Below are 25534 nucleotides of genomic sequence, written 5' to 3'. Positions count from 1 at the left end.
TTCCTTCCTTCCTTCCTTCCTTTCTTTCTTTCTTTCTTTCTTTCTTTCTTTCTTTCTTTCTTTCTTTCTTTCTTTCTTTCTTTTTTTTTGGCTAATATCCACTTATCAGTGAGTACATACCATGTGTGTTCTTTTGTGACTGGGTTACCTCACTCAGGATCTAGTTCCATTCATTTGCTTACAAATTTCATGTAGTCATTGATTTTAGTAGCTTAGTAGTATGTCATTGTGTAAATATACCACATTTTCTGTATCCATTCCGAGGAACCGCCAGACTGATTTCCAGAGTGGTTGTACAAGCTTGCAATCCCACCAACAATGGAGGAGTGTTCCTCTTTTCCACATCCTCACCACCATCTGTTGTCACCTGAGTTTTTGTTCTTAGACATTCTGACTGGTGTGAGGTGGAATCTCTGGGTCGTTTTGTTTTGCATTTCCCTGATGACTAAGGATGTTGAACATTCCTTTAGGTGCTTCTCAGCCATTCACTATCCCTCAGTTGAGAATTCTTTGTTTATCTCTGAACCCCATTTTTAATAGGGTTATTTGTTTCTCTGGAGTCTAAGTTCTTGAGTTCTTTGTATATTTTTTATATTACCCCTCTATTGGATGTAGGATTGGTAAAGATGTTTTACCAATCCATGGATTGTTGTTTGGTCATATTGCCAGTGTCCTTTGCCTTACAGAAGCTTTTGAATTTTATGAGGTGCCATTGTTCAATTTTTGATCTTAGAACATGAGCCATTGGTGTTCTCTCCGGGAAATTTTCCCCTGGGCCCATGTGTTTGAGGTTCTTTTCTACTTTCTTTTCCATTAGAGTCAGCATATCTTGTTTTATGTGGAGGTCATTGATCCCCTTGGACGTGTGTTTGTACAAGGAGATAAGAATTATTAACTTGCATTCTTCTACATGCTAACTGCCAGTTGAACCAGCACCATTTGCTGAAAATTCTGCCTCTTTTCCACTTAGCTTGGTTTTGGCTTCTTTGTGAAAGATCAAGTGATCACAGGTGTGTGGATTCATTTCAGGGTCTTCAATTCTATTTCATTGATCTACCTGCCTCTTTCTATGTACACTATATTTAGTTGAGTCATTTGATTTTTTTTTTTTGGTGTCTCATTTCTTGATGTTCCTATATACTTTTTGATATTAGCAATTTGAAGGATGTAGGATCATTAAAAATCTTTTCCCAATCTGTGGGGTGCTGTTATTGATGGTGGTCTGTGCTTTACAGAAGCATTTCAGTTTCATGTGGTGCCATTTATCAATTGTTGATCTTAGAGTCTGGGAATTTGCTCTTCTGTTCTATTAAGGAAGTTTTCTCCTGTTCTAGTGTGTTTGTGACCACTTCCCCCTTTCTCTTCTATTATATTTAGTGTATCCAGTTTTATGTTGTTGTCTTTGATCTATGTTGAGTTTCGGGCAGGGTGATAAATATGGATCTATTTTCATTCTTCTACATGGAGACATCCGGTTAGACAAGCACCATTTGTTGAATATGCTTTCCTTTTTTTCCATGGTGTGGTTTTTGCATCATTTGTCAAAAATCAAGTGTACATAGGTGAGTGGGTCTTTAATTCAGTTCCATTGATTAACCTGTCTGCTTCTATACAGATAGTGTATGGTTTTTATTATTACTGTTCTTTAGCCTAGCTTATGATTAAGGATGGTGATCCCTCCAAAAGTTCTTTTATTATTCAGGATTTTTTTTAGCTATTCTTGGTATGTTGTTTATGCACAAGAAGTTGAGAGTTCTTTTTTTTCAAGGTCTATAAAAATAGTGTTGAAATTTTGATGGAAATTGCAATGAACTTGTATATTGATTTTAGTAGGTTGACCATTTTTACTATGTTAATCCTATCTATGAGCATGAGAAATCCATCTTCAAATGTCTTCTTCAATTTCTTGTTCTATAGATTTTTCAATTGCATGCTTAAGTCATGTGAGGCCGTGGGTGTAGGGGAAGAGGGGAGTAGGAGAGAGTGCCCACATTCCTGTGCTCTGGGCTGGCAGAATTTGGAGGACTGCCAGATGCTTTCCACACAGCCCAGGTGGGCATCTGGCTGTGTGAAGGCTCTGACCCCACACGGCAGGGGTTGGACAAGTGGCAGCCCCCAGTACCAGGTTCTCAGTCTCTGGTATCCCATGCTGGATATGGCAGAGGAGCTGAGAACAGAATAGGGGTCCAGGGGCAGCACAAGGCCCCAGAGAGGCACTAGGCTCCAGAGATATGGGAAGAGGAGGCAGGGGGAAAGAAGAGGGGGGCGCTAGGTGGTACCCACACAAGCAAGAGTCCTTAGTCCGGCTGGAGTGTAGGAAGGCCTTCTGATGGGAGGTTAGGCACGGCTCACTAGAAAAAAGCCTATCCCATCATCCAAGCACAGCAGGTCTTGATGAACAGAGACAGTCTATGGTTTTAGAGCTTTATTGTAGAAAGGCAGGGGGAAAGAGAAAAGGTAGAAAGAGAGAAAGACTGGCCGTGGCCACTTAGAAAGAGGGGAGGAAGAGAAAAGAGAAAGCTTAAGAGAGAGGTCAAAGCTGAGAGAGAGAGTGGGGGGGGGCAAACCAAACAGCCTCTCTTACAGTGGGCTTGTTATCTTCCTGTTGCTAGGTAACTGTGGGGAGGAGTCTAGCCAGAAGGCCAGAAGCTTGGGACATTGTGTACTTGACTGCTAGCCACATGCTTCTCTTGTGGGGGCTGTGGGGGTGGTAACTTCGATAGGAGCCAGGGTTACAGGAGACATGAGGGAACACCTTCCATCCCATGTAGGTGAATATTACCACCACTGGGTCCTACTGGGGTTCAAAACCTCAGCTCGACTGGAGACCAGGCTGTCTGTGCATAGCCCATTGCCCCACAGAGTGATACCAAGATATTTTCTATTATTAGTAGCTATTTTGAAGGTTGTTGTCTCCCTAATTTCTTTTTCAGCTCATTTATTAATTTATAAAGGAGGCTACTTATTCATTTCATCCAAATGCTGGATACAAATATTGCTAGAGTTTTGGGTGTCACTTATGTATACTATCATTGTTGTCCTCAAATAGTGATATTTTGACTTCTTACTTTCCAATTTCTATCCCCTTAATCTCCTTTTGTTGTCTTCTTTCTCCAGGTGGAAATTTGTGTAACAGAGGGGTTAGACTTATCCTGTTCCTGATTTTAATGGAATTATCTGAGTCTGCATTTAATGTAATATTGCTATGTGATTGTTGTATATTGCTTTTATTATGTTTAAGTATGTGCCTTTTATCCCTGAACTCTCCAAGACTTCTAATTTGGAGATGTGTTTAATTTTGTCTAAAGCTTTTCATCAACTACTGAGATGACCATGTGATTTTTTTCAGTTTGTTTATATTGTAGATTATATAGATGAATTTTCATATATTGAACTATTCCTGCATCCCAAAGATGAATCCTAATTTGTCATGGTAAATGATGTTTTTGATGTATTCTTGGATTTAGTTTTTGAGTATTTTCTTAAGTTTTTTAAAATCAATGTTCATAAGAGAAATTGATCAGATATTCTTTTTCTTTGATGAGTCTTTGTGTAGTTTAGGTATCAGGGTGTCTATGGATTCACAGAATGAATGTGGCAGTGCTCCTTCTGTTTCTATTTTGTGGAATAGTTTGAGGAGTATTGATATTAGCCCTTCTTTGCAGGTCTAGTAAATTCTGTGCCAAAACCATCTGGCCCTGGAGTGGCTTTGGTTGGGAGAGTTTTAATGATTGCTTCTATTTCCGTAGGGGTTGTGGGATAGTTTAGATAGCTTACATAATCTTGATTTAACTTTTGTAAGGGGTATCTGTCTTGAAAATCATCTATTTCATTTACATTATATAATTATGTAGAGGACAGGCTTTTGAAGTAAGACCTAATGATTTGTTTAACTTCTTGAGTGTCTGTAGTTATGTCTACCTTCTCATTAATGATCTTATTAATTTGGATACCCTCTCTCAGCATATTAGTTAGCTTTGTTAACAGTTTGTCTATCATGTTGAGTTTTTCAAAGATCCAGGTCTTGGGTTTGTTGATTCTTGTATTGTTCCCTTTACTTCTAATTTATTGATTTCAGCCCTGTCTTTGTCTATTTCCTGCCATCTATCATCTTAGTTGTGATGGCTTTTTTTTTGTTCTTCAGCTTTCAGATGTGCTCCTAAGTTTCTAGTATTGGTTTTCTCCAATTTCTTTGTGAAGGCAGATGGCATTTAGTGCTATAAACTTTACTATTTGTACTGCTTTCATTGTGCCCCATCACTTTGAGTATGTTGTGCTTTTATTTTCACTGAATTCCAAAAAGTCCCATACACTGGGATCATTATGTTACAGCTAAATGCTTGTGTTGGAAGAAATGCTGAAACTGTTAAGGGAATTGTTATTAAGTGGAGGCCTGATTTGCACTGAAATAAATGGATGTGTGTCCATGGCATAAGACCTCACACAGGTACTCTTCCACCTGTGAGGTAAAAGGCAGAATGGCTTTCCTGCTCAACAACAAAAAGAATCCTCTACAAATGTGCCTCAAGTGGGACATAATCTGTACCAAACTGGCAGACAAACTTGGCAATATCATCTACGTGGCAAGGATGTAGGAATGGACCACGAACCCTTTTCTGCAGTTTCATTGAGAATTTGAGGCCAGTTGGTATATTACAGGAGAGTCCTTGTGAAAAGACCCTGGGTAAATCTGTGAAATTGAAGCCCGGGCAGTGAAGACCCCAAATTGTTGATAATATTAACACCACAGGATATCTGTTAATGGTACCTGAAATCAGAATATACAGCCAATGAGAGAGGTCTGTGATGCAAAGCTGGATGGACAAAACCATCTAAACCCCTTGACACCCATTATAAAGCTATAGGATCTGGAGTTCTCTACTCAGTTCACATCTTATTTTGGTCTAGTATATCCTTACTATGTCCCCATCTCTCCCTTTTGGAATGGTAATATATATTCTATGGTTCATTGTAAATTTTTAATTTATTTCTGATTTTACAAGGAGATTCAAAGAAGGAATTACCTGGAGTCTAAGAAGTGACTTTGGACTTTAAAACAGTGTTGGGACTGTTAAAGATGATTGGGACATTTGTAAGTTGAACTAAATTCATTTTACACTATGATATGGCCCGAAGAGTACTATGGAGTCCAAGGAGTAGAATGTTGTGCTTCAAATGTTGACTGTCCCACCCCATAGTCTCAAGCATTTAAATACTTTGTAATATACAAATAACTAATACATTTCACAAATGGGATTCGAGGCATGGTAATGTAAATTCAAAAATCCCATGTCAGAGGAACTCATGACACTTAAGGGACAATGTTCTATTGTTATTTTAAAATGGTTATTTAATCAAACTGCTTTCTAAATATTTATGTTTATACCCATAGATTTATAGTTCTCTCACCCTTGAACAGAGAATTTTTTTCAGTGTAGTGGTTAATGCAGAGGCTTATAACAGACCCACGTCCTGAGAATAAGTTTGAGAGCTCAGCTATAAATGTGTATCTACATCAAACTCTTCTCAACTTGGACTCAGGGATTATCACAAAAGAGGGGAGAAATAATAAAATAACCAGAGGAAGAAGGAGAAAGTTATGGAATACTGTCTTCTAGATTTCACATGGCCTTTGTGCAGTAGCTATGGTCAACTTATCTTTACAAGGCTCATACAAGATCAATCCAGTTAGCATCCCAGTATAGATAAGGGAGGGGTGCTAGAGGTCCCACCCCATCACAGTAGCTATAGGCACGTGATAACTAATGAGGAAGGGTCGTGTTTCTTTGTAATTCCTGCTACTGATAAGTTCACATTGATAAGGTCACAGTAGATGGTCCCACACCTTTGTACACATGAGCAATATTAATGGGACTCTATGATAGAGACATGTTAACTTCTTCCCTACAGGTACTAGAGGTAGGTAGTGGGAGGATGGTATGATCAAAGTAGATTGCAAAAATGTATGAAATATTTAAAGAATAAATTCAAAATATTAATTAATTAAAGAGAAAATAATGAAATTTCCATTAATAGACAATGAAATGATGTCAACTTATAACAACTGTAAATAATTGGTGATTATTGTGTTAGATGGCCCAGATTTCCAAAGACAAGCTTCACAAATTTTTCTCTCATATGGAATATTGAAAAACATGAAAGAAAAAAGAGGATATTTACGAGAGTCATGAGTAAGCAGAAGATATATATAGAGAGATAGATAAAAGATATATTACAAAGATAATTAAAACTCATTACTTTGAGACAGGTATGCTGGTGGATATCTTTAATCTCTGTGAACTAAAGACTAGCCTGGTCTGTATGAATTACAATATGATCTCTATGAAATAAAGATTCAGCCTTTATTCAGAAATAAAGATTAGTCTCAGTGGCTGAGAGTTTCCACAACTGTGTCCAAGGCCATTTGGTGAGACATTGACTCAGAAACAAATAAACAAGAAGAATCATTATTTCATATAATCAATATACACTAATAAGAAAGAAATAGTTAAGACACTATCTTCAAGGGTAAATAAGATATAACTGACAAGGAACCAAGAGAACTTTAGCACTTACGGTATTGGTTTCTATAATTTAAGCATAGTGATTTTTAAATAAGTACTTTAATAGTATTTATTAAAATGCCACATACATTATATATTATATTTATTATTATATATTATATTTAATATATAACATATGATGTATAGTATATAGACTGTATTATATTATATAATGTATATGGTATAGAAGTACATGCACATATATTTTATGGTGATTTTTATGAGTATATTGTTTTCTTTAGACATTATCTCAGTTTTTATAAGTATGAACTAACATTTCAGTGACAAGAATAATGGCTCAGATTTCAGAAGTTTCCAAGTCTAAGGATTCAACTTCACATACAATAGTCTGAGAAACACATTCACTAACACATTCAATAGTCTGCTACACATTCTAGTGTAGCAGCAGAACACCAACTAAGTTCTCTCTACTTGAATCTACTCCTTCATAATAATCACTAGATACAAAAATATCTGCCAGAGTAATTGGCTACCATTAATGAAGCTAAATACATTTGTTTTGGAGATTTTTCCAAGAACAAAACCACAACTTGAACATTTCAGATGGAAACAGAGGACAATGTATTTATGCAATTAAATGTGGAGCCCATTTCATTTTAGAACACAGTATAGCTGGATTATTTTTTTCATTTTCATCCAAATATTATATTTACATCATTTCCACCAGTATAAACACTTGGGCACCCTACCGTTATAGAGAACAGACTGATGCCACATAACTACAGTACCATGTGAAAGGCCATTCTAAACACTTTCTTCCGACTTTTACACTTCACATAAACTTGATTTTCCTAAACAAAGAGGTTTCCAATTCCCTTTTCATCACCTAGAACCTGTATCCATTTTGTCTACTTGATACCAATGGACCACTGAATTTGGAAGAAAAATTAAGGTAACTGCAAAGTTAATATCAATCTAAGAATATTTTGCAAAAAAAAAATTGAACAATGAAAATCAAATTACAAAATGATGAGCAAACTATGTGGGAAGAAGGAAAAGCTGGTAGTGTATGTGAAATTTGAGCAAAGGAGGGAACTATGGTGTTGTCTTAATAGTGGAGGAACAAGGGCTGATGGTGATGAAGCAGTGTATAGTACAAAAGTAGTACAGGAACAAACTCTGAGTGCTTATACTCAAACATTTAGGAGATAGTCACATTCATTATTCAACATACATTTTACAACACATATATGTATCAGAACATCTCTTCTTATAAAAATGTATATCTTCATATGTCAATAAAAATGAAAAGTGTATTACAAAGAAGAGACTGGACAATTCCATGCATGGATGGACGTCTCAGAATGGTGAGTGCAATGTGTACATAGGAAGCCAGAGGAAATCAATGTGAGGCTAATGAACACCACACTGCTGTAAATAAAACCAGTTCACTGGTGATGTGCTTGAAACATAATATTTATTTAAGCTTATTCTCAGCAGAAAATTCAAAATACTGCTGAATTAAATATGAAAAATAAGATCAAGCTGTGCACGGTGGTTCATGCCACTAGTCCCAGCACTCAGGAGGCAGAGGTGGGCTGATCTCTACTGGTTCAAGGCAAACCTTGTCTATATAGCACATTCTAGAGCATCTAGATCTACTTAGAGACATTGCCTGTCAAGTTTTAAGTGAAAATAATCCTATCTAAAGAAGTTTTTCATGACATAGAAAGGGAAAAAAGGACTTTGCTTCAAAAGCTACAAGCTATGCAAATGAAGAGTGTTACATTGAATTTTAAAACTTTGGGGGAAAGATATCATATGCAAAGGGAAATGCAGGAAGGACTTATGTGTTTATAAGTTGGAAACCCCTTTCGCAAGATTATCAAGATCAAGAAAAGAGGTAAAGTGTACAGTCCAAGATATATGCAAGAAGTTCAGAGTAAAATATCTTTAAGATGGTCATTCAGAGAGAAGATATTACATGGGCCAAACAAACAGGAGTCCTAGTCATTTAAGGGGAAGCAGAAGGTAGATCATTGTGTTCTGCTGAGGATATTTCTCAGTGCTCCTTTCATATCCCGATTCCTTAGACTATAAATAAAGGGATTAAGCATGGGTGTGACAACTGTGTACATAACAGCCACAATGGCATTTTTGTCACTGGTGTTATTAGATGAGGGGACACAATACAGTCCAATGATGGATCCATAGTACAAGGATACCACACAGAGGTGAGAGCCACATGTAGACAAGGCTTTGCGGATTCCCTTGATGGAGGGAGTTTTCAGAATGGTGACACCAATGTAGCCATAAGAGACAAGAATGCATATGAATGGCAGGGTAATGACCCCATTACCTAAAACAAGGATGATAAGATCATTGATGGTGGTGTCTGAGCTGGACAGCTTCAGCAAAGTAGAGAGGTCACAGAAATAGTGGGGGATGGTGTTGTTTCTAAAGTGAGATAAGCGAGCCAAGAGGAGGGTTTGCACAAGGGCATTGGCTGAAGATAAGACCCAGGACATTCCTACTAGAAGAACACAAAGGCTCAAATTCATGATGATGGTATAATGCAGAGGATGGCAGATGGCTACATACCTGTCATATGCCATGGAGGTCAGAAGAAAGCTATCAATGCTTCCAAAAACTATGAAAAAATACACCTGGGAAACACACCCAGTATATGAAATGGACTGACTATGTGTCAGCATATTCACGAGCATCTTTGGAACTGTGACTGATGAGAAAGAGATGTCTGTTAAGGCCAAGTGGCTGAGGAAGAAGTACATGGGGGTGTGGAGGTTAGGGTCCAGCCTGATGAGCAGGATGATGAGCAGGTTCCCCAGCACTGTTGTCAGGTACAGGACCAGGAACAGGGCAGAGTACACAGCTTGGTCCTCTGGTCGAATGGGGAGCCCCAGGAGGATGAACTCAGACACAGTGCTCTCATTATCCATCCTCATTCTCTTCCTCTTCTGCTGTGAATGAAAGGAGAAATGGGAAAGGGAAAGACGTGATTTTGACTAATACACTGTGGAGACATTTTATGAATCACCAGTACTGAAAATAAAATTAGTTTGGGTGTTTTCATCCAAATATGAACACATTTGTCATAGTAATGAGCTACTAATATTTGGGAAAGAGACATAATTTGCCAACCTTGAAAATGTCTTTTAGAGTGAAACAAGGAAATTCAGAACAGTTATCAAATCAGACCCATTTCCATATCAAGGTGCCTGGATTTCACCAAGAGAATTTAAAATTAAGGAATTTGCACATAAATTGTTACCAATAAATGGAGAATTCAACATGATTTTAATGATTGCGCATCTGTTTAACCTTTCTTGAATGCACTTGCATACAGCTTTCTACAAATTAAATACAAGTGTTGTAACCCACCCAGCTTCTTTGGATCAGTAAAATATTAGGATATTGGGGAAGTTAGAAAAGTAACATGTGCAGATGGTCAAAGCCTTAAGGGCATAAGTTTGTGCCAACATTACAATGTAGCAATAACAGCATTACATAGTTATGGGTTCTTATGTAGTAACAGTTTCTCAGTCAATTTGGTCACACTGTGATCACTCTTTCTAGGTTGCATCAAATGACACTGATTCCGTGTTAACATCCTCAACACAAACCTAAGTATTGCATTCAAGTACAAAGAACACATGGAAATAATTGACTTCACTGCTACTACTTAGATCAGACAAGGCAATTCCTTGGGTCTTCCTAGCAAATTTCACCTGTTTTATTTTTAACCTGTGTTTTTAAGCCAAAGACTATTTTTGTATGAATTTCTTACATGTTTTCTCTGTTGCTGACAGTCGCTCTCTTTTCTGTAATCATTCCCTACACAAGTGAGCAATCTCTAAACAATAGGAAAAGGAATATGATAAAATTAAAATAGATATCCTAGCCGCTGAGAAAGTCCTATAATTATATTCTACTTGAAGACTTGTTAGTGCCCATTTTGTCTCTGTAATTGGCCACAATCTCACCATTTGCCTCTTCAAAATTTCCAAGCCTTTAACTACAGTTAATTATTTGACAAAATATCAGGTCATGAGAGGCCAAAGTGATGAAGAAGCTGATATATGTTCTCTGGAGAGCCTGTACTGGAAGAACCTATGTTGAAAGATTGTAAAACCAAGCCTCTAGGTAAACATTTGGAAGGACAGTGCTAGGAGCTTTGAGAAACAAGGAAAACTCAAGGTCACAGAAAATCACAGGATTGTAAAGTTTGGGAAATAGATGAGCATCAGGCAGATGTAATGTCTAATTCACTGTGAGGAAAAGTTTCCATCTGTTGAAGAACAGTAATAGTCACGAAAAATAAAGTTACAGAAAATAGCAAATAGCTGGCTGCCTATCAGGTAGGAAGTATATTGGAGAAGCCAAGAACTCTAGCTAGCATATGAACACCAGGAGTTATTATGGCAAAAATACAACAGAAATTGTGTGTTGACATTAAATATGAGCAAAGAAGATTTTCCTGTTTTCTGTCAAAACTGAAAAGGTTTAAGAAAAATATTCTATGGAGAGGTTTTTGAGGGAGAGAGTGCTATTTTAACTCAAAGGTTGGTCAGGTTCTCAGTGCAAGTTAAATTGCTCTACAAAGAACTGCTCGAAATTTGATGGTGAATCCTTGCAATTTCAAGTGCATGCTGACCAGAGAGACAGATGATGAGGAAAACAGAAAAATAAAGATAGGCAGACAGACAGACAGAAAGACACTGCGAGACCCAAACAGAATTATGTACATTCTATGCCCTGATCTGACAAGGTAACTTAGATGGGGAGCATAGATACCTTCAGTTAAGAAGCTTGGGAAAATTCTTCCATTCCTCTCAAAAAAGCAATATAGGGAAAGAGCTAGGTCATCTAATCACACATGCATTGCAATAATCAGTAGTCAGTTCAAAATCAGATAGCAAAGATATATGAACATGTACTTGTCCATGTCTCCTGGGAACTCTATGTGAGCCCTGATTTTGGAAACCATGTAGAGAAATTATGATGCAATACCTGTCCCCAAATCCAAATTAGAAGCATGTAGAATAAAATTCTTATGTTGTCATTGACTTCCTTAGGGAAAAAATTATTTTTGAAGCAAGCATGAGAGTCCCTTCACCCTCGAGAAACAATTGTAGCAACCTTAACAAGATTCCCCATCATTTTGTCCTGTTTAAAATAGTATGGGAAACATAAATTTTTTCATATTTATGCATTATTATCTAGCACTGAATGCTGAAACCTTGTGGAGTCCTAACAAATATAGTTCTATTTGAAAAAGATGCTTCTAATAAACTAATGAATATTAACAACCTTTAATAGTTTAGTGTTTCTCTTAAAAGAGATACAAGAATGTCTCTGCCACCCCTCAAAATGAAGCCACAGCAAGCAGACAGCAGTCTATAGTCAGTAAGTTACTGACAGTACTGCACCAAGAGGCAACAAAGAAAAATCTTTGTATCAACCCTTTGATTTTGAACTTCTAACTTCCAGAACAGTGGAACATGTAATTTCATTAAGCTACTTTGTGTCTTATTGTTCTGACAGTGCATGGATATAAGCAATGTAAATATATGCATATATATATATGTATATATATATGTAATATGAGCAGAGACTCTCTGCTCTTCTAGAGGCCTCAAATACCGTACGAAGCCCAGGTAGGCTTTCTGGCCTCTAAACTTCTCTGCTTTTACAATCTCAGTGCCCCCACTCCCAGTCCCTTGCTGTGGTGTAAGAATATACTGGGCCTATATGCAGTGGTACTGTTAGGAGTCCTGGCCTTGTAGGAGGAAGTATGTTACTCTGAGGGTTAGCTTTTAAACTCTGCACAGTGTGGAAGGGTCAGTTTTCCCCGAGCTGCAGCCATACCAAGTTGTAGAACTCTCATCTCCTCCTTTGCATTGCTTGAGCTGCTATGCTTCTGCCTTGATGATACTGAACTGAACCTGTGAACCTTTAAATCAGCCCCACTTAAATGTTATCCTTTATAAGAGTTGCCTTGGTCATGCTGTCTTTCCACAGCAATGGAAACCCAAAGATGCTTGCCCTCCTACTTGCTGTTTCCCAGCCCACAACAGGAGCATAGACTCCCCCACTAATAGACACAGGACAGACTAGACCAGAGGCTCATAGCTCTCCTGGAGAATTTGCAGACTGATAGAAGTGGAAGTAGGTTGCCGGCCTGCCAAACTCCCCTACTATCTAATTTAGCATTTCCCCACCATAACACCCCATCCCATGCCTTCTATTTGCCATGTCACAACAACCAAATGGGCAAGAAATTATTTACTCTGCTAAAGACCAAGCAGATTTGAAGTCTAAGAATGCTGCTTGCTGAGTAAAGTCACTCACTCCTTCACCGCCTTGGCATCCCTCAACCCTATTCCCATACTTGCATCCCCCTACTTCTCTTTCTTCAGCCTACAGTAGGGGTGCAGGCTCCCCATTCTACCAAAGTCCACACAAACTCAAAATCCCAGGCTCACAGACCAGAAGACCAGAGAGGCAACAGAAATCAAGGTCAAAAACACCCAGCCAAAAAAGCCAAACTCAGAAATCAGTACCTACAAACTTAATTACCCTATCCCAGGTGTCTAGAGGTCAGTATATGAACCCACTAAACCACTGCAAATGTACAAGGTCACCTCTAGAACCCACAAGAAAGCTCTGAATATTCCAACAAAACAGAAACATTAGAAAAAATAAATAAAACCAGCATTATGAAGATGATTGAAATTTTTAATCAGGAAATTAATAAATCCCTTTAAAAATTCAGACAAACATAAACAAAAAATTGGAGGAAATTATTAAATCCATTTTAAAGGCCAAGAAAAACTTTTTTTTCTACTTCATCTTCTGGTCCCTATTTCTAATACTAAGGCTCATATGCACTCCATTCCCATTACACCACTCTACCTTTATCCCTAGAGGTTTGCTGCCACATTTGATCACCAGAGAAGCTCTCTATTCACCAGTCCACTGGCACCATAGTCCCCAGGGAAAGCATTGAGAAATTAGGTCCTTCCTGTCCTCTCAACACTCCATCTTCTAGTCTGTATCTCTACCTACAAACCTAGATCCTTATTACATTCCCCCAGCCACACATCTGCCTGAAATGCTGTGCCTTGTGCTTCTATGGACAATTGGGCCTAGAGCCATCAGGTACCACCACCTCTGCCTGCATCCCTGAAGGTCTACTCCTACCAAACACAGCCAGAGGCCTGAAGACAAAAGGGACTCCCATTCTTCCAATTATGCTGTAAGCCTGCTAAGTCCCAGAACTAAGAGCTCAGCCCAACCCTCCTAGTCTCCTTACCCTAGCACTCAATAAACAGGTTCTGTGATATACTGACTTTGTTTGAAATCTCAAAGATTGGGGAGAAACCCAAGTAGGCTGTCTTCTCCCAAAACTTCCCAACTATCTAAATGTCCTCCTACTCTATCCTAAGTGTTAGACTCTCCTACTTGCTCTGTTCTGGTGCCAACAATGACATAAGATTCCTACTCTGCAAAAATCTGGGTGACTGTTATACATCCAAGTAGGCTTCCCTGCCAAATAAATTTGCCTACTCTGTCTACGCCTACCCTATGCCATATCATAAATTTTATTTCTGCTCTCCTCTACATAGTTGGTCCTTAAGCAAGGGGTGGGCTTTTAACCTGAGGGTGCAAGTATGTTGGGTTTTGGGAGAGGACTTGGGGGGCAACTTAGAAACAAATTTTAAGTACTAGACTGGTAGCTTATCTGAGTTCAAACTTAGGTCAGGTTCTCTAAAATGGAGTCTGAACTTAAAAGATTTGGGATCTTAGTCAGAAAGATATTAAGGAAGGAGACATGACTTAGTCAATAGAGGAGAATTCATGAATCATGAAAGAGAAGGAATAGTTAGAAAATATGTCTCAGATAGAGGATTCTACAATATTAGTGCTAAAATTGTGTTCTCCACAGAAACAATCAAAGGCTAAATTCGATCCAGATATTCTACTCCCTAAAGTAGGTAGTTATATGTGAAATCCAAATTGAAGATGGGAATGGACAAAAGTCTGGTATCAAGAAGGAATATAGTTTTGCTGAGTCCACTGAGACATGCCCTGACCAGTCTGCTATCCCTGGTGTACCTTCATTCCCCTGACACCACTCCATCCAAATTTATCAGATCTTTGATTCTTTAACCATACAGGTTATTATACAATAGAAGAAATTGATACATTAGTCAAAGAAAATATTACATCTAAAAATTCTGGACAAAGAAAAATCCATAAAATAAGGGATAGCATGAAATTACATAACCTAAGAATAATAGGAAAGAAGAAAGTGAAGAGTCCTAGCTCAAAAGCCTAGAAAATTATTTCAACAAAATTATAGAAAAAAATTTCCCAGTCACTCTGTAGTAGAGCTTGAGGACAGTAATAGTGATTCCCCCAAAAGTTCTTTTATTGTTGGTGACAGTTTTCTCTATCCTGAGTTTTTTGTATTCCAGATGAATTTGGAAAATGCTCTTTCAAAATCTATGAAGGATTGGGTTAAAATTTTGATGAAGATTGCATTGAATCTGTAGATTGCTTTTGGCAAGATGGCCATTTTTACTATATTAATCCTGGCAATCCATGAGCATGGGAGATCTTTCCATCTCCTGAGACCTTCTTCGATTTCTTTCTTCAGAGATTTGAAGTTCTTTTCATACAAATCTTTCACTTCCTTAGTTAGAGTCACACCAAGGTATTTTATATTATTTCTGACTATTGTGAATGGTGTTGTTTCCCTGATTTCTTTCTCAGCCTGATTATCATTTGTGTAGATAAAAGTCATTGATTTTTTGAATAAATTTTATATCTAGCCACTTGCTGAAGTTGCTTATCAAGTTTAGGAAATTGGGGTCACTTAAGTATACTATCATATCATCTGTACATAGTGATATTTTGACTTCTTCCTTTCCAATTTTTATCCCCTTGATCTCCTTTTGTTATCTAATTGCTCTGGTTAGGACTTCAAGCACTATATTGGATAGGTAAGAAGAGAGTGGGCAGCCTTGCCTAGTACCTGATTTGAGTGGGATTGTCTCAAGTTTCTCTCCATTTAGTTTGATGTTGGCTACTGGTTTGCTATATAGCTTTTATTATGTTTAGGTATGGGCCTTGAATCCCTGATATTTCTAAGACTTTTATCATGAACAGGTGATGGAATTTGTCAAATGCTTTCTCAGCATCTAATGAGATGATCATATGTTTTTTCTTTGAGTTTGTTTATATAGTGAATTACATTGATAGATTCCTGTATATTGAACCATCCCTGCATCCCTGGGAAGAAGCCTACTTGATTATGACAGATGATCCTTTTAATGTGTTCTTTTGTTTTAGGATAAAATGTTCTATAGATATCTGTTAAGTACAGTTGGTTCATAACTTCTCTTAGTCTCACTGTGTCTCTGCTTAGTTTTGTTTCCATGATCTGTCCATTGATGAGAGTGGAGTGTTGAAGTCTTCCACTATTATTGTGTGCAGTGCAATGTGTGCTTTGAGCTTTACTAAAGTTTCTTTAATGAATGTGGATGTCCTTGCAGTTGGAGCATAGATGTTCACAATTGAGACTTCATCTTGGTAAATTCTAGCTTTGATGAATATGAAGTGACCCTCCTTATCATTTTTGATAACTTTAGGTTGAAAGTTGATTTTATTTGATATTAGAATGGCTACTTCACTTCTTTCTTGAGACCATTTGTTTTGAAAATTGTTGAAATTGAAAATTGCCTTTTACTCTGAGGTAGTGTCTGTCTTTGTCCCTGAGGTGGGTTTCCTGTATGCAGCAAAATGTTGGGGCCTGTTTACATAACCATTCTGTTAGTCTATGTCTTTTCATTGGTGAATTGAATCCATTGATATTAAGAGGTATTAAGAAGTAATTGTTGCTTCCTGTTATTTTTTGTTGTTAGAACTGGAATTCTGTTCCAAATATCTTCCTTTGGGTTTGTTGAAAGATTAAATTCTTGCTTTTTCTAGGTTTTAATTTCCCTCCTTGTGTTGGAGATTTCCCTTTATTATCCTTTGAAGGGCTGGATTTGTGGAAAGATATTGTGTAAATTTGGCTTTGTCATGGAATACCTTTTTTCTCCTCCATTGCTGGTGGGATTGCAAGCTGCTACAACCACTCTGGAAATCAATTTGGCAGTTCCTCGGAAAACTGGACATAGTACTACCTGAGGACCCAGCAATAGCACTCTTGGGCATATACCCAGAAGATGCTCCAACATGTAATAAGAACACATGATCTACTATGTTCACAATAGCCTTATTTATAATAGCCAGAAAATGTAAAGAACCCAGATGTCCCTCAACAGGGTATGTATACAGAAAATGTGATACATTTACGCAATGGAGTACTACATAGCAATTAAAGCCAATGAATTCATGAAACTCTTAGGCAAATGGATGCATCTGGAGGATATCATCCTGAGTGATGTAACCCAATTACAAAATAACACACATAATATGCACTCACTGATAAGTGGATATTAGCCCAGAAATTTAGAATATCCAAGATACAAACACATGAAACTCAAGAAGAAGGAAGACCAAAGTGTGGATACTTCATTCCTTCTTAGAATGTAAGAACAAAATACCCATGGAAGGAGTTACAGAGACAAAGTTCAGAGCTAAGATTGAAGAAAAGGCCATCCAGAGACTACCCCACCCGGGGATCCATCCCATATACAACCACCAAACCCAGACAGTATTGCATATGCCTGAAAAATTTTGCTGACAGGACTCTGACATAGCTCTCTCTTGTGAGTCTATGCCAATGCCTGGCAAATACAGAAGTGGATGCTCACAGTCATCTATTGGATGGAACACAGAGCCCCTAATGAAGGAACTAGAGAAAGTACTCAAGGAGTCTGCAACCCTATAGGAGGAACAATGATATGAACTAACTAGTACCCCCAGAACTGTGTCTCTAGTTGCATATGTAGCAGAGGATGGCTTAGTTGGCCATCAATGAGAGGAGAGGCCCTTGGTATTGTGAAGATCATGTGTCCCAGTACACAGGGCCAGGAAACAAGAGTGGGTGGGTTGGGGAGCAGGGTGGGGGGGTAGGGGGCTTTGGGGATAGCATTTGAAATGTAAATGAAGAAAATATCTAATAAAAAACAATGAATCTATGAAATTCATAGGCAAATCAATAGATCTGGAGTATATCATTCTGAGTGAGGTAACCCAATCAGAAAAGAACATACATGATATTCATTCACTGATAAGTGGATATTAGCCAAGAAGCCCAGAAGCTCGGAATACCCAAGATACAATTCACAAACCACATGAAACTCAAGAAGATGGAATACCATAGTGTAACTACTTCTATCCATCTTGGAAGGTGGGAACAAAAAAATCCTTTGAAGAAGTAACAGAGACAAAGTGTAAAGTAGAGACTAAAGAAATGACCATCTAGAAACTGACTCACCTGGGGATCCATCCCATTTACAATCAACAAACCCAGACACTGTTGTGGATGCCAAAGTGCTTGCTGACAGGAGCCTGATATAGCTTTCTCCTGAGAGGCTCTGCCAGTGCCTGACAAATACATAAGTGGATGCTCACAGACATCTATTGGACTGAGCATAGGGTCTCCAATTGAATAGCTAGAAAAAAGGGCCTAAGGAGCTAAAAGGGTTTGCAGCCCCATAGGAGGTACAGCAACATGAACTACCCAGTTCCCCCAGAGCTCCCAGGGACTAAGCCACCAACCAAAGTGCACACTTGGTAGGACTCATGGTTCCAGCTGCATATGCAGCAGAGGATCGCCTAGTCATACATCAGTGGGAGGAGAGGCCCATTGTCCTATGAAGGCTCTATGCCCCAGTGTGGGGGAATGCCAGGTCCATGAAGTGAGAGTGGTGAGTTGGTGAGCAGTGGGGGGAGGGGGGGGAACAGGGGAGCATGCTTTTTGGAGGGGAAGCCAAGAAAGGGGATAACATTTGAAATGTAAATAAAGAAAATATCCGAGAAAAAAAGAAAAAAGAAAAAGAAAAAATTTACCAGTGAAAAGAAAGAGATGCTGATAAACATACAAGATGCTTATAGAACACCAATCAGTCTGGACCGGAAAATAAAATCCTCCTGCCACATAATAATAAAAACACAAAATCCCAAAAACAAAGAAATATTAAAAGTAGCAAATGAAAAAAGACCAGGTAACATAGAAAGGCAGACATATTAGAATTATAGCCAACTGCTCATGAGAGACTTAAAAAACTGAAAATTCCGGGACAGATACCTTGCACTCCTTTAAAAACTACAGAGACCAATCTAGACTACTATACCTAGCAAAACTCTCAATCACCCTTTATGGAGAAAACAAGATATTTCAAGAGAAATCCAAATTTAAATAATATCTACATGCAACTCCAGCTCTACAGAAAAAACTAGAAGAAAAACTCCAAAAACCATATGTAATAAAGCACAAGAAGTAAGTAATTCCATACCAGGAGTAGAAAGAGAAGCATACACACACACACACACACACACACACACATCATCATCATCATCATCATCGTCATCGTCAACATCAAAATAACAGGAATTCACAATCACTAGTCACTAATATCTCAACATCAATGGACTCAATTCCCCCAAAAAAAGAGCACAGACTAAAAGACGACATGCTACAACTGGACCCATCATTCTGCATACAGGAAACATACCTCAGGAATAAAGTTAGGCGTTATCTTAGAGTAAAGATCTAGAAAAATTTTTCCAAGCAAATGAACCCAAGAAGCAAGCTTGTATAGCCATTCTAACATCTACAATAAATTGGCTTTCCAACAAAGTTAACCAAAAGAGACAGGGAATTTCACTTAAAACCCATCAAAAGGAAAATCTATAAAGAGGATATCTCAATTCTGATCATATATGACCCATATACTGGATTTTAATGTAGAATTCTACCAGAGCTTCAAAGAAAACAAACCAATATTCCTCAAACTATTTCACAAAATACAAAGAGAAAAGACTATGCCAAACTCATTATATGAAGCCACAGTCTCCCTGATACCTAAACCATACAAAGACTCAACAAAGAAAGAAAATTTCAGATCAATTTCTCTTATGTGCATTGATGCAAAAATACTCAATAAAAGTCTTAAAAATGGAATCCAAAAACACATAAAAAACATCATCCATCATAAGCAAGTAGGTTTTATTCCAGGGATGCAGGGATGGTTCAATATATGAAATTCCCTCAGTGTAATGCACCATAAAAAACAATCTGAAACAACAACAAAAAAATTAACATGATTATTTGATTACATGCTGAAAAAAGCCTTTAACAAAATTCAAAATCCCTTCAAATTAAAAGTATTAGAGAGATCAGGGATATAAGGCACATGAATAAACATAATCAAACCAATATACAGCAAGCCAATATTTAGCATCAAGCTAAATGGAGAGAAACTTAAAGCAATATCACATAAATCAGGGCCAAGGCAAGGCTGCCCAATTTCCCCCTATCTATCCAATATAGAACTTGAACTTCTAGCCAAAGCAATAAGGTAACTGAAAGACATTTAGGGAAAACAAACTGTAAAAGAAGTCAAAGTATCACCATATATAGAAGATTTCTCAGTATATATATGTATCCCCAATAATTCTGCCAGAGAACTCATACACCTGATATACAGCTTCAGCAACGTGGCTTGACCCACAATACACTCAAAGATATCAGTAGCCCTCTAGTATACATATGATACATATATATAGAAAAGAACACACTTTACAAGTAATATAAATAATTTTATAATATATAATACACAAATAATATAAAATATCTTGCTGTAACTCTAACTAAGCACGTGAAAGACATAAAGGACAAGAACTTCAAGTTGCTGAAGAAAGAAACTAAAGAAGATATCAGAAAATGGAAAGATCTACATATTCATGGTTCATTAGGATTAACATAGTGAAAATGGCCATCCAACATCAATTTTCAAATTCAATGCAAATCACATAAAAATTCCAACACAATTCTTTACAGACCTTGACAGAGCAATTCTCAATTTCATATAAAAAAAAAAGAAAACAAAACAAACAAGCAAACAAGAAAACCAAAACAATCCTGAACCATAAAAGAATGTCCACAGGTATGACCATTCCTGACCTCAGAGCAATACTAACAAAAACTGAAAGATATTGTTATAGGAACAGACAGGTTGATGAATGTAATCAAGTAGAAGTTCCCGAAATAAACCCACACACCTAGTTAGACCTGTTTGTTTGTTTGACAAAAATGGCAAAACCACACAATGGAAAATGAAAGCATCTCCAACAAAAGTTCCTGGTCTAAATGGATGTATGTAAAATGAAAAATGTAAATAGGCCCATATGTATCACCCAGGACAAAACTCAAGTCCAAGTGGATCAAAGACTTCGACCTAAAACTAATTACACTAAATCTAATATAACAATAAGAGGGGAATAGCCTTGAACTCATTGGTGCAGGAGGCAACTTTCTGAACAGAACACCAATGGCTCAATCTCTCAGATCAACAATTGATTAATGGAATGTCTTGAAATTGAAAAGCTACTGTAATGCAAATGATACTGTCATTAAGATTTTAATCTTTTATCAGCAACCTACACATTAGGAATGTACCTTCACCATCCCTACATCTGAAAGAGGGCTAATATCCAAATTTTACAAGGAAACCAAGAAGTTTGACACTGTATATGGTTGGCAAAGGAAGTGGCACTATTAGGAGGTTTGGCCTTGTTGGAGTAGGAGTATCAATGTTGGCATGGGGTTAAGTCTCTCATCCTAGATCCCTAGAAGTGAGTATATGGCTAGCAACCTTCAAATGAAGATGTAGAATTCTCAGATCCTCCTGTACCCTGTCTTCCTGGATGCTGTCTTGGTGATAATGAACTGAACCTCTGAACCTGTAAGCCAGCCCCAATTAAAAGTTGTTTTTGTAAGAGTTGCCTAGGTCACGGTGTCTGTTCATAGCAGTAAAACCCTAAGACAGACACCAACAAGCCAAATAACCCATTTTTAATAGGTTATTAATAGGTGGACAGTGCTAAACAGAGACTTGTCAAAAGAAGAATATCATATGGCCTATGGATACTTAAAGAAATATTGAAAACATCAGTAATTAGGGAAATGTGAATCAAAACAAGTCTGAGACTCCATCTTATTTAGAACAACTACGTTCAAAAACTCAAGTGATATAGTACATACTTCAGAGAATGTAGAGCAAGAGGAACACTCCTACATTTCTAGTGGGTTTGTATAGTTGTACAACCATTTTGGGAAATCAATTTAGCAATTTTTCAGAATACTGAGAATAGTATTCTGCCTCAAGATCCAGATATACCACTTGTGGTGGTTTGAATGTGCTTGACCCAGGGAGTTGGAGACTGTTGGAGTAGGTGTGGTCTTGTTGGGGGAAGAAGTATACACTGTGGCAGTGGGCTTTAAGAGTTTCTCCCAAACTTCTTCAAGCCAGTCATTGATTTGCCTTCGAAACAAGATGTAGATCTCACAGCTTCTACAGTGCCATGTCTGCCTAAATGCTGCCATGGTTCCTGCCTTGAAGATAATGGACTAAACATATGAACACATTCTTCAGCTCCAATTAAATGTTTTCCTTTGTAAGTGTTACCTTAGTGGTCTGTGTGGTTTGATATGCTTGGCCAAGGGAGTAGCACTACTTAGAGGTATATGGCCTTCTTGATGTAAGTGGGGCCATGTTGGAGGAAGTGTATCACTGTGGGCATGAGTTTAAGATGCTTATCCTAGCTTCCTGAAAGTCAGTTTTCTCCTACCTGCTTTCAGATGAAAATGTAGAACTCTTAGCACTTCCACCCCCATATATGCCTGGATGCTGCCATGTTCCTGCCTTGATGATAATGGACTGAACTGTAAACCAACCCTGATTTAAATGTTAGCCTTTATAAGAGTTGTGTTGGTCATGGTGTCTGTTCATAACAGGAACACCCAAACTAAGGTTATCACATCAATGCAAATCCTATGGCACAAGTCGTGAGTTATTGCTGTGATAGGCTGAATGATGCTGTTGTTTGGAGAAATGTGGATTTGGGGACTTTGGAAAGCAGTGAGATGTGCTCAGTTGAGCCTAATGGGCTATCCCAAGAGAGATATGGAAGACATTGGTGCTGAGGGATATTTCAACTGTACAGACCTGGTCCAAGAGGTTTCAGTGGAGAAGGATTTCAGTATGTGACCTTCAAACTGTTTTGTGGCATTTTGGTGAAGAATGTGGCAGCTTTTTGCCCTTGTCTAAAGAGTCTACTTGAGGCTAATGTAAATAGATATACATTAATTTCTTCGAGAAAGAAGTCTCAAAAAAAGCCCAGCAGAGATTTGTTCTATTGTTCAAGTCTCTTGAAGAGCATTTTGATCAAGTGTAGCAAGCTTCAAAAGGAAAAGTACAAACTGAGTGGTTCAATGAATAAAGGAGCACTAAGAAGTAGAATTCAGCTGAATTCTATGTTCCAGAAGATAAAAGAAAATAGAATGGTGAAAATCACACCCAGATAACATATTGTTTATGTGCTTACAATTGAACAGTAAATACTTATTTCATTTTAGACATTACTGCCTAGTTATTGTTTCCATTTGTATTTTTAATTTGAAATGAACTACAATCCAGAAAGAGAGGATACAGGTTTTTGATCCAAATCTTAAGAACTAATGACCATGAAAATCTTGGGTGCAGGCAGGTATTACACTCCTTTAATTCCAGAAGACAGAGGGAAGCAGAAGTCTGATAATAAAACCACCCTGGTACAGAGCAAGTTCCAAGTAGAAAAAGCTTAAGTCCAGCAACAGTGATACAAGCCTTCACTCCCAGCATACAGGAGACAGAGCTGTGCATATCTCTGTGTTCAAGAACAGTTCCATGACAGTCAAGCTTAAGCAATGAAGGATGAAACAGAACAAGGGGAGAAGTATTTGAGTTATGAAAAGGAGTAAAACTTGCCAGCTCTGCCATGTGGCTCTGACTTTACAGTCAAAGTTAGAAGAGACTACTACGCCATTGATGCTGGTCAGGAGTAGCTAAGAAATTAGACGTGACTACGATGAGACCACTGAAGTGAAAACTCCTTGAAGTATTTTCTGAGAGCACACAGAAGCTCTTTTCCATAGATAGCCAAGGTTATACCTTGTGTGCAGCTTGCCTTGGTAATGTTTATGAACCACCCAGATTGTACTGGCTTTGAAGAGATGAAGGGATCATGGAGTGCAGCTGAGGCCTGGCACTGTAAGAGGCCAAGTATGTAATTGGTGAAGGTAAAGCCTCATTTGCAGTTGATGGCCCAGGACTCACGGGGTCATGCAAAGAATTTGAAGTGTGGTACCATGAAGGGAGCCTATGGTTGTTATTAATGAACTCTAGTTGCAGCTTAAGACCACAGTATATTGTAGATGCCAGTACCCTGAGGAGTGCAAACAACCAGATCCTTGAGTGCTACAGAGAACATTGCTGGAGACATAACCTAAGCATGTTGGAAGAAAAAATAAGATCACACATCATGTGTGGATCCCAGGCATTGGAACAAAAAAAAAGTGTAAAGATGAAATCTCCTTGTATACCTCATTATGTAAGAGATATCAGAGATCTGGACTACCTGTTGAGAAAAGATACTAACAAGAAGTGAAACAAGAGCAAGAAAAGGAAGTTTGTAGCAGTCAATAAAGGTGAATAAAGTTGAAGATATAAAGAGTGTTTTTACATCAGATATAAAGAGTGTTTTTACATCAGACAAGGAGATACATTGCTTGGAATTTGTATAGGTGGTTTTGGGTCTTTGGCAGAGAGGCAATTGCTCCCATAAAATTCCTCTACTGTCAAGTCACGGTGACTCCATCAGCTCATGACAAATGGGCCAAATGAAAGGGTCCTTGGTTCACTGAAGGAAGTTCTCAAACTCAAACAATATGTAAAATCAAAGAGTGTTTATTCTGCAGAAACAACCAGCATTCAAGGATCAGTCATTCATATTAAACAGCAACCGTTGATGAGCTCATAGGTTCCATTTAAGGCCAGCTAGGAGAATTTTAAGGATGGTTAGGTCATTTTTAATATATTTGGCTAAGGAAGGAGCAGGGACATTAACTCATTTCAATATGATGTTCTACTACTTTTACCATTTTTGGTAATGGCTTAGAGGAATTTCAGGAAATGTGCATGGATGTGAGACCATTTACTGGACCATGTGCAATTTACCAATGGTCAATAGCAGAAAGAAGGATTTTCATTCTCCCATAGCCATCAGCTTTCAGAGAATCCTCATCTAGAATCTATTCTTGGTAGGCCCTCCCTACCTCAGTACTAGCATTTTAATCTTGTGCAGTGTGGGAACTGATGGGGTTCAGGGGAAAGAGGGGGTAGGGAGGATAGCCCACATCTGGCCAGAGTTCCTACTATACTCTGGGCAGACAGATACGGGAGGGCTGCCAGACACTTTCCACTTGGCTAAGGGTGGGCATCTAAGCCACTGACCCCACTCAAATAGAGGGGGGTGTACAAGGGGCAGCCCTAGACCAGGGACCCCAGGGTGACAACCTCAGTCCCAGGGTTATGGGAGAGAAGGCTGAGGGAGAGAGGTTCCCACACAGGCATGAGTCCTTAGTCTGAGCCTTGACTGGAGCACAGGAAGGCCTTCCATCAGATTAGAAATGGCTCATTAGGAGTAAGCCTATCCCATCATCCAAGCACAGAGGGCCTTGAAGAATAGATACAGTCTATGGTTTTAGAGCTTTATTGTAGAAAGGCAGGGGGAAAGAGAAAAGATAAAAGAGAGACAGACCAGCCATGGCCAAAATTAGAGAATGGGGATAGAGAGAAAAAGAAAAGAAAGGCTAGAGTAAGAGGGAGAGAATGAGAGGGAGAGAGAGTAAGAGAGTGAGAGGAGAAAGGAGAAAAGAAGAGAGGATAAGGAAAGGAGAGGAGAGGAGAGGAGAGGAGAGGAGAGGAGAG

General features: G+C 38.3%; 2 protein-coding genes across 3 annotated transcripts in view; both read right to left on the bottom strand.

Annotated features, from left to right (window-relative positions):
- LOC110289640 (olfactory receptor 50-like) overlaps positions 1-25534 on the bottom strand; it is a 228049-nt gene that overhangs the window by 159047 nt on the left and 43468 nt on the right. The gene's annotated exons all lie outside the window — the stretch shown is intronic.
- Positions 8561-9490, bottom strand: LOC110289654 (olfactory receptor 50-like). Its single transcript, XM_021155948.1, has one exon. The coding sequence runs from the start codon at positions 9488-9490 to the stop codon at positions 8561-8563; it is 930 nt and encodes a 309-aa protein (XP_021011607.1).

Source organism: Mus caroli, chromosome 2, assembly GCF_900094665.2.
Source record: "Mus caroli chromosome 2, CAROLI_EIJ_v1.1, whole genome shotgun sequence".
Classification (NCBI taxonomy): Eukaryota; Metazoa; Chordata; class Mammalia; order Rodentia; family Muridae; genus Mus; species Mus caroli.
The sequence above is the reverse complement of the archived record's forward strand: the minus strand, read 5'-3'. Positions and strand labels throughout refer to the sequence as shown.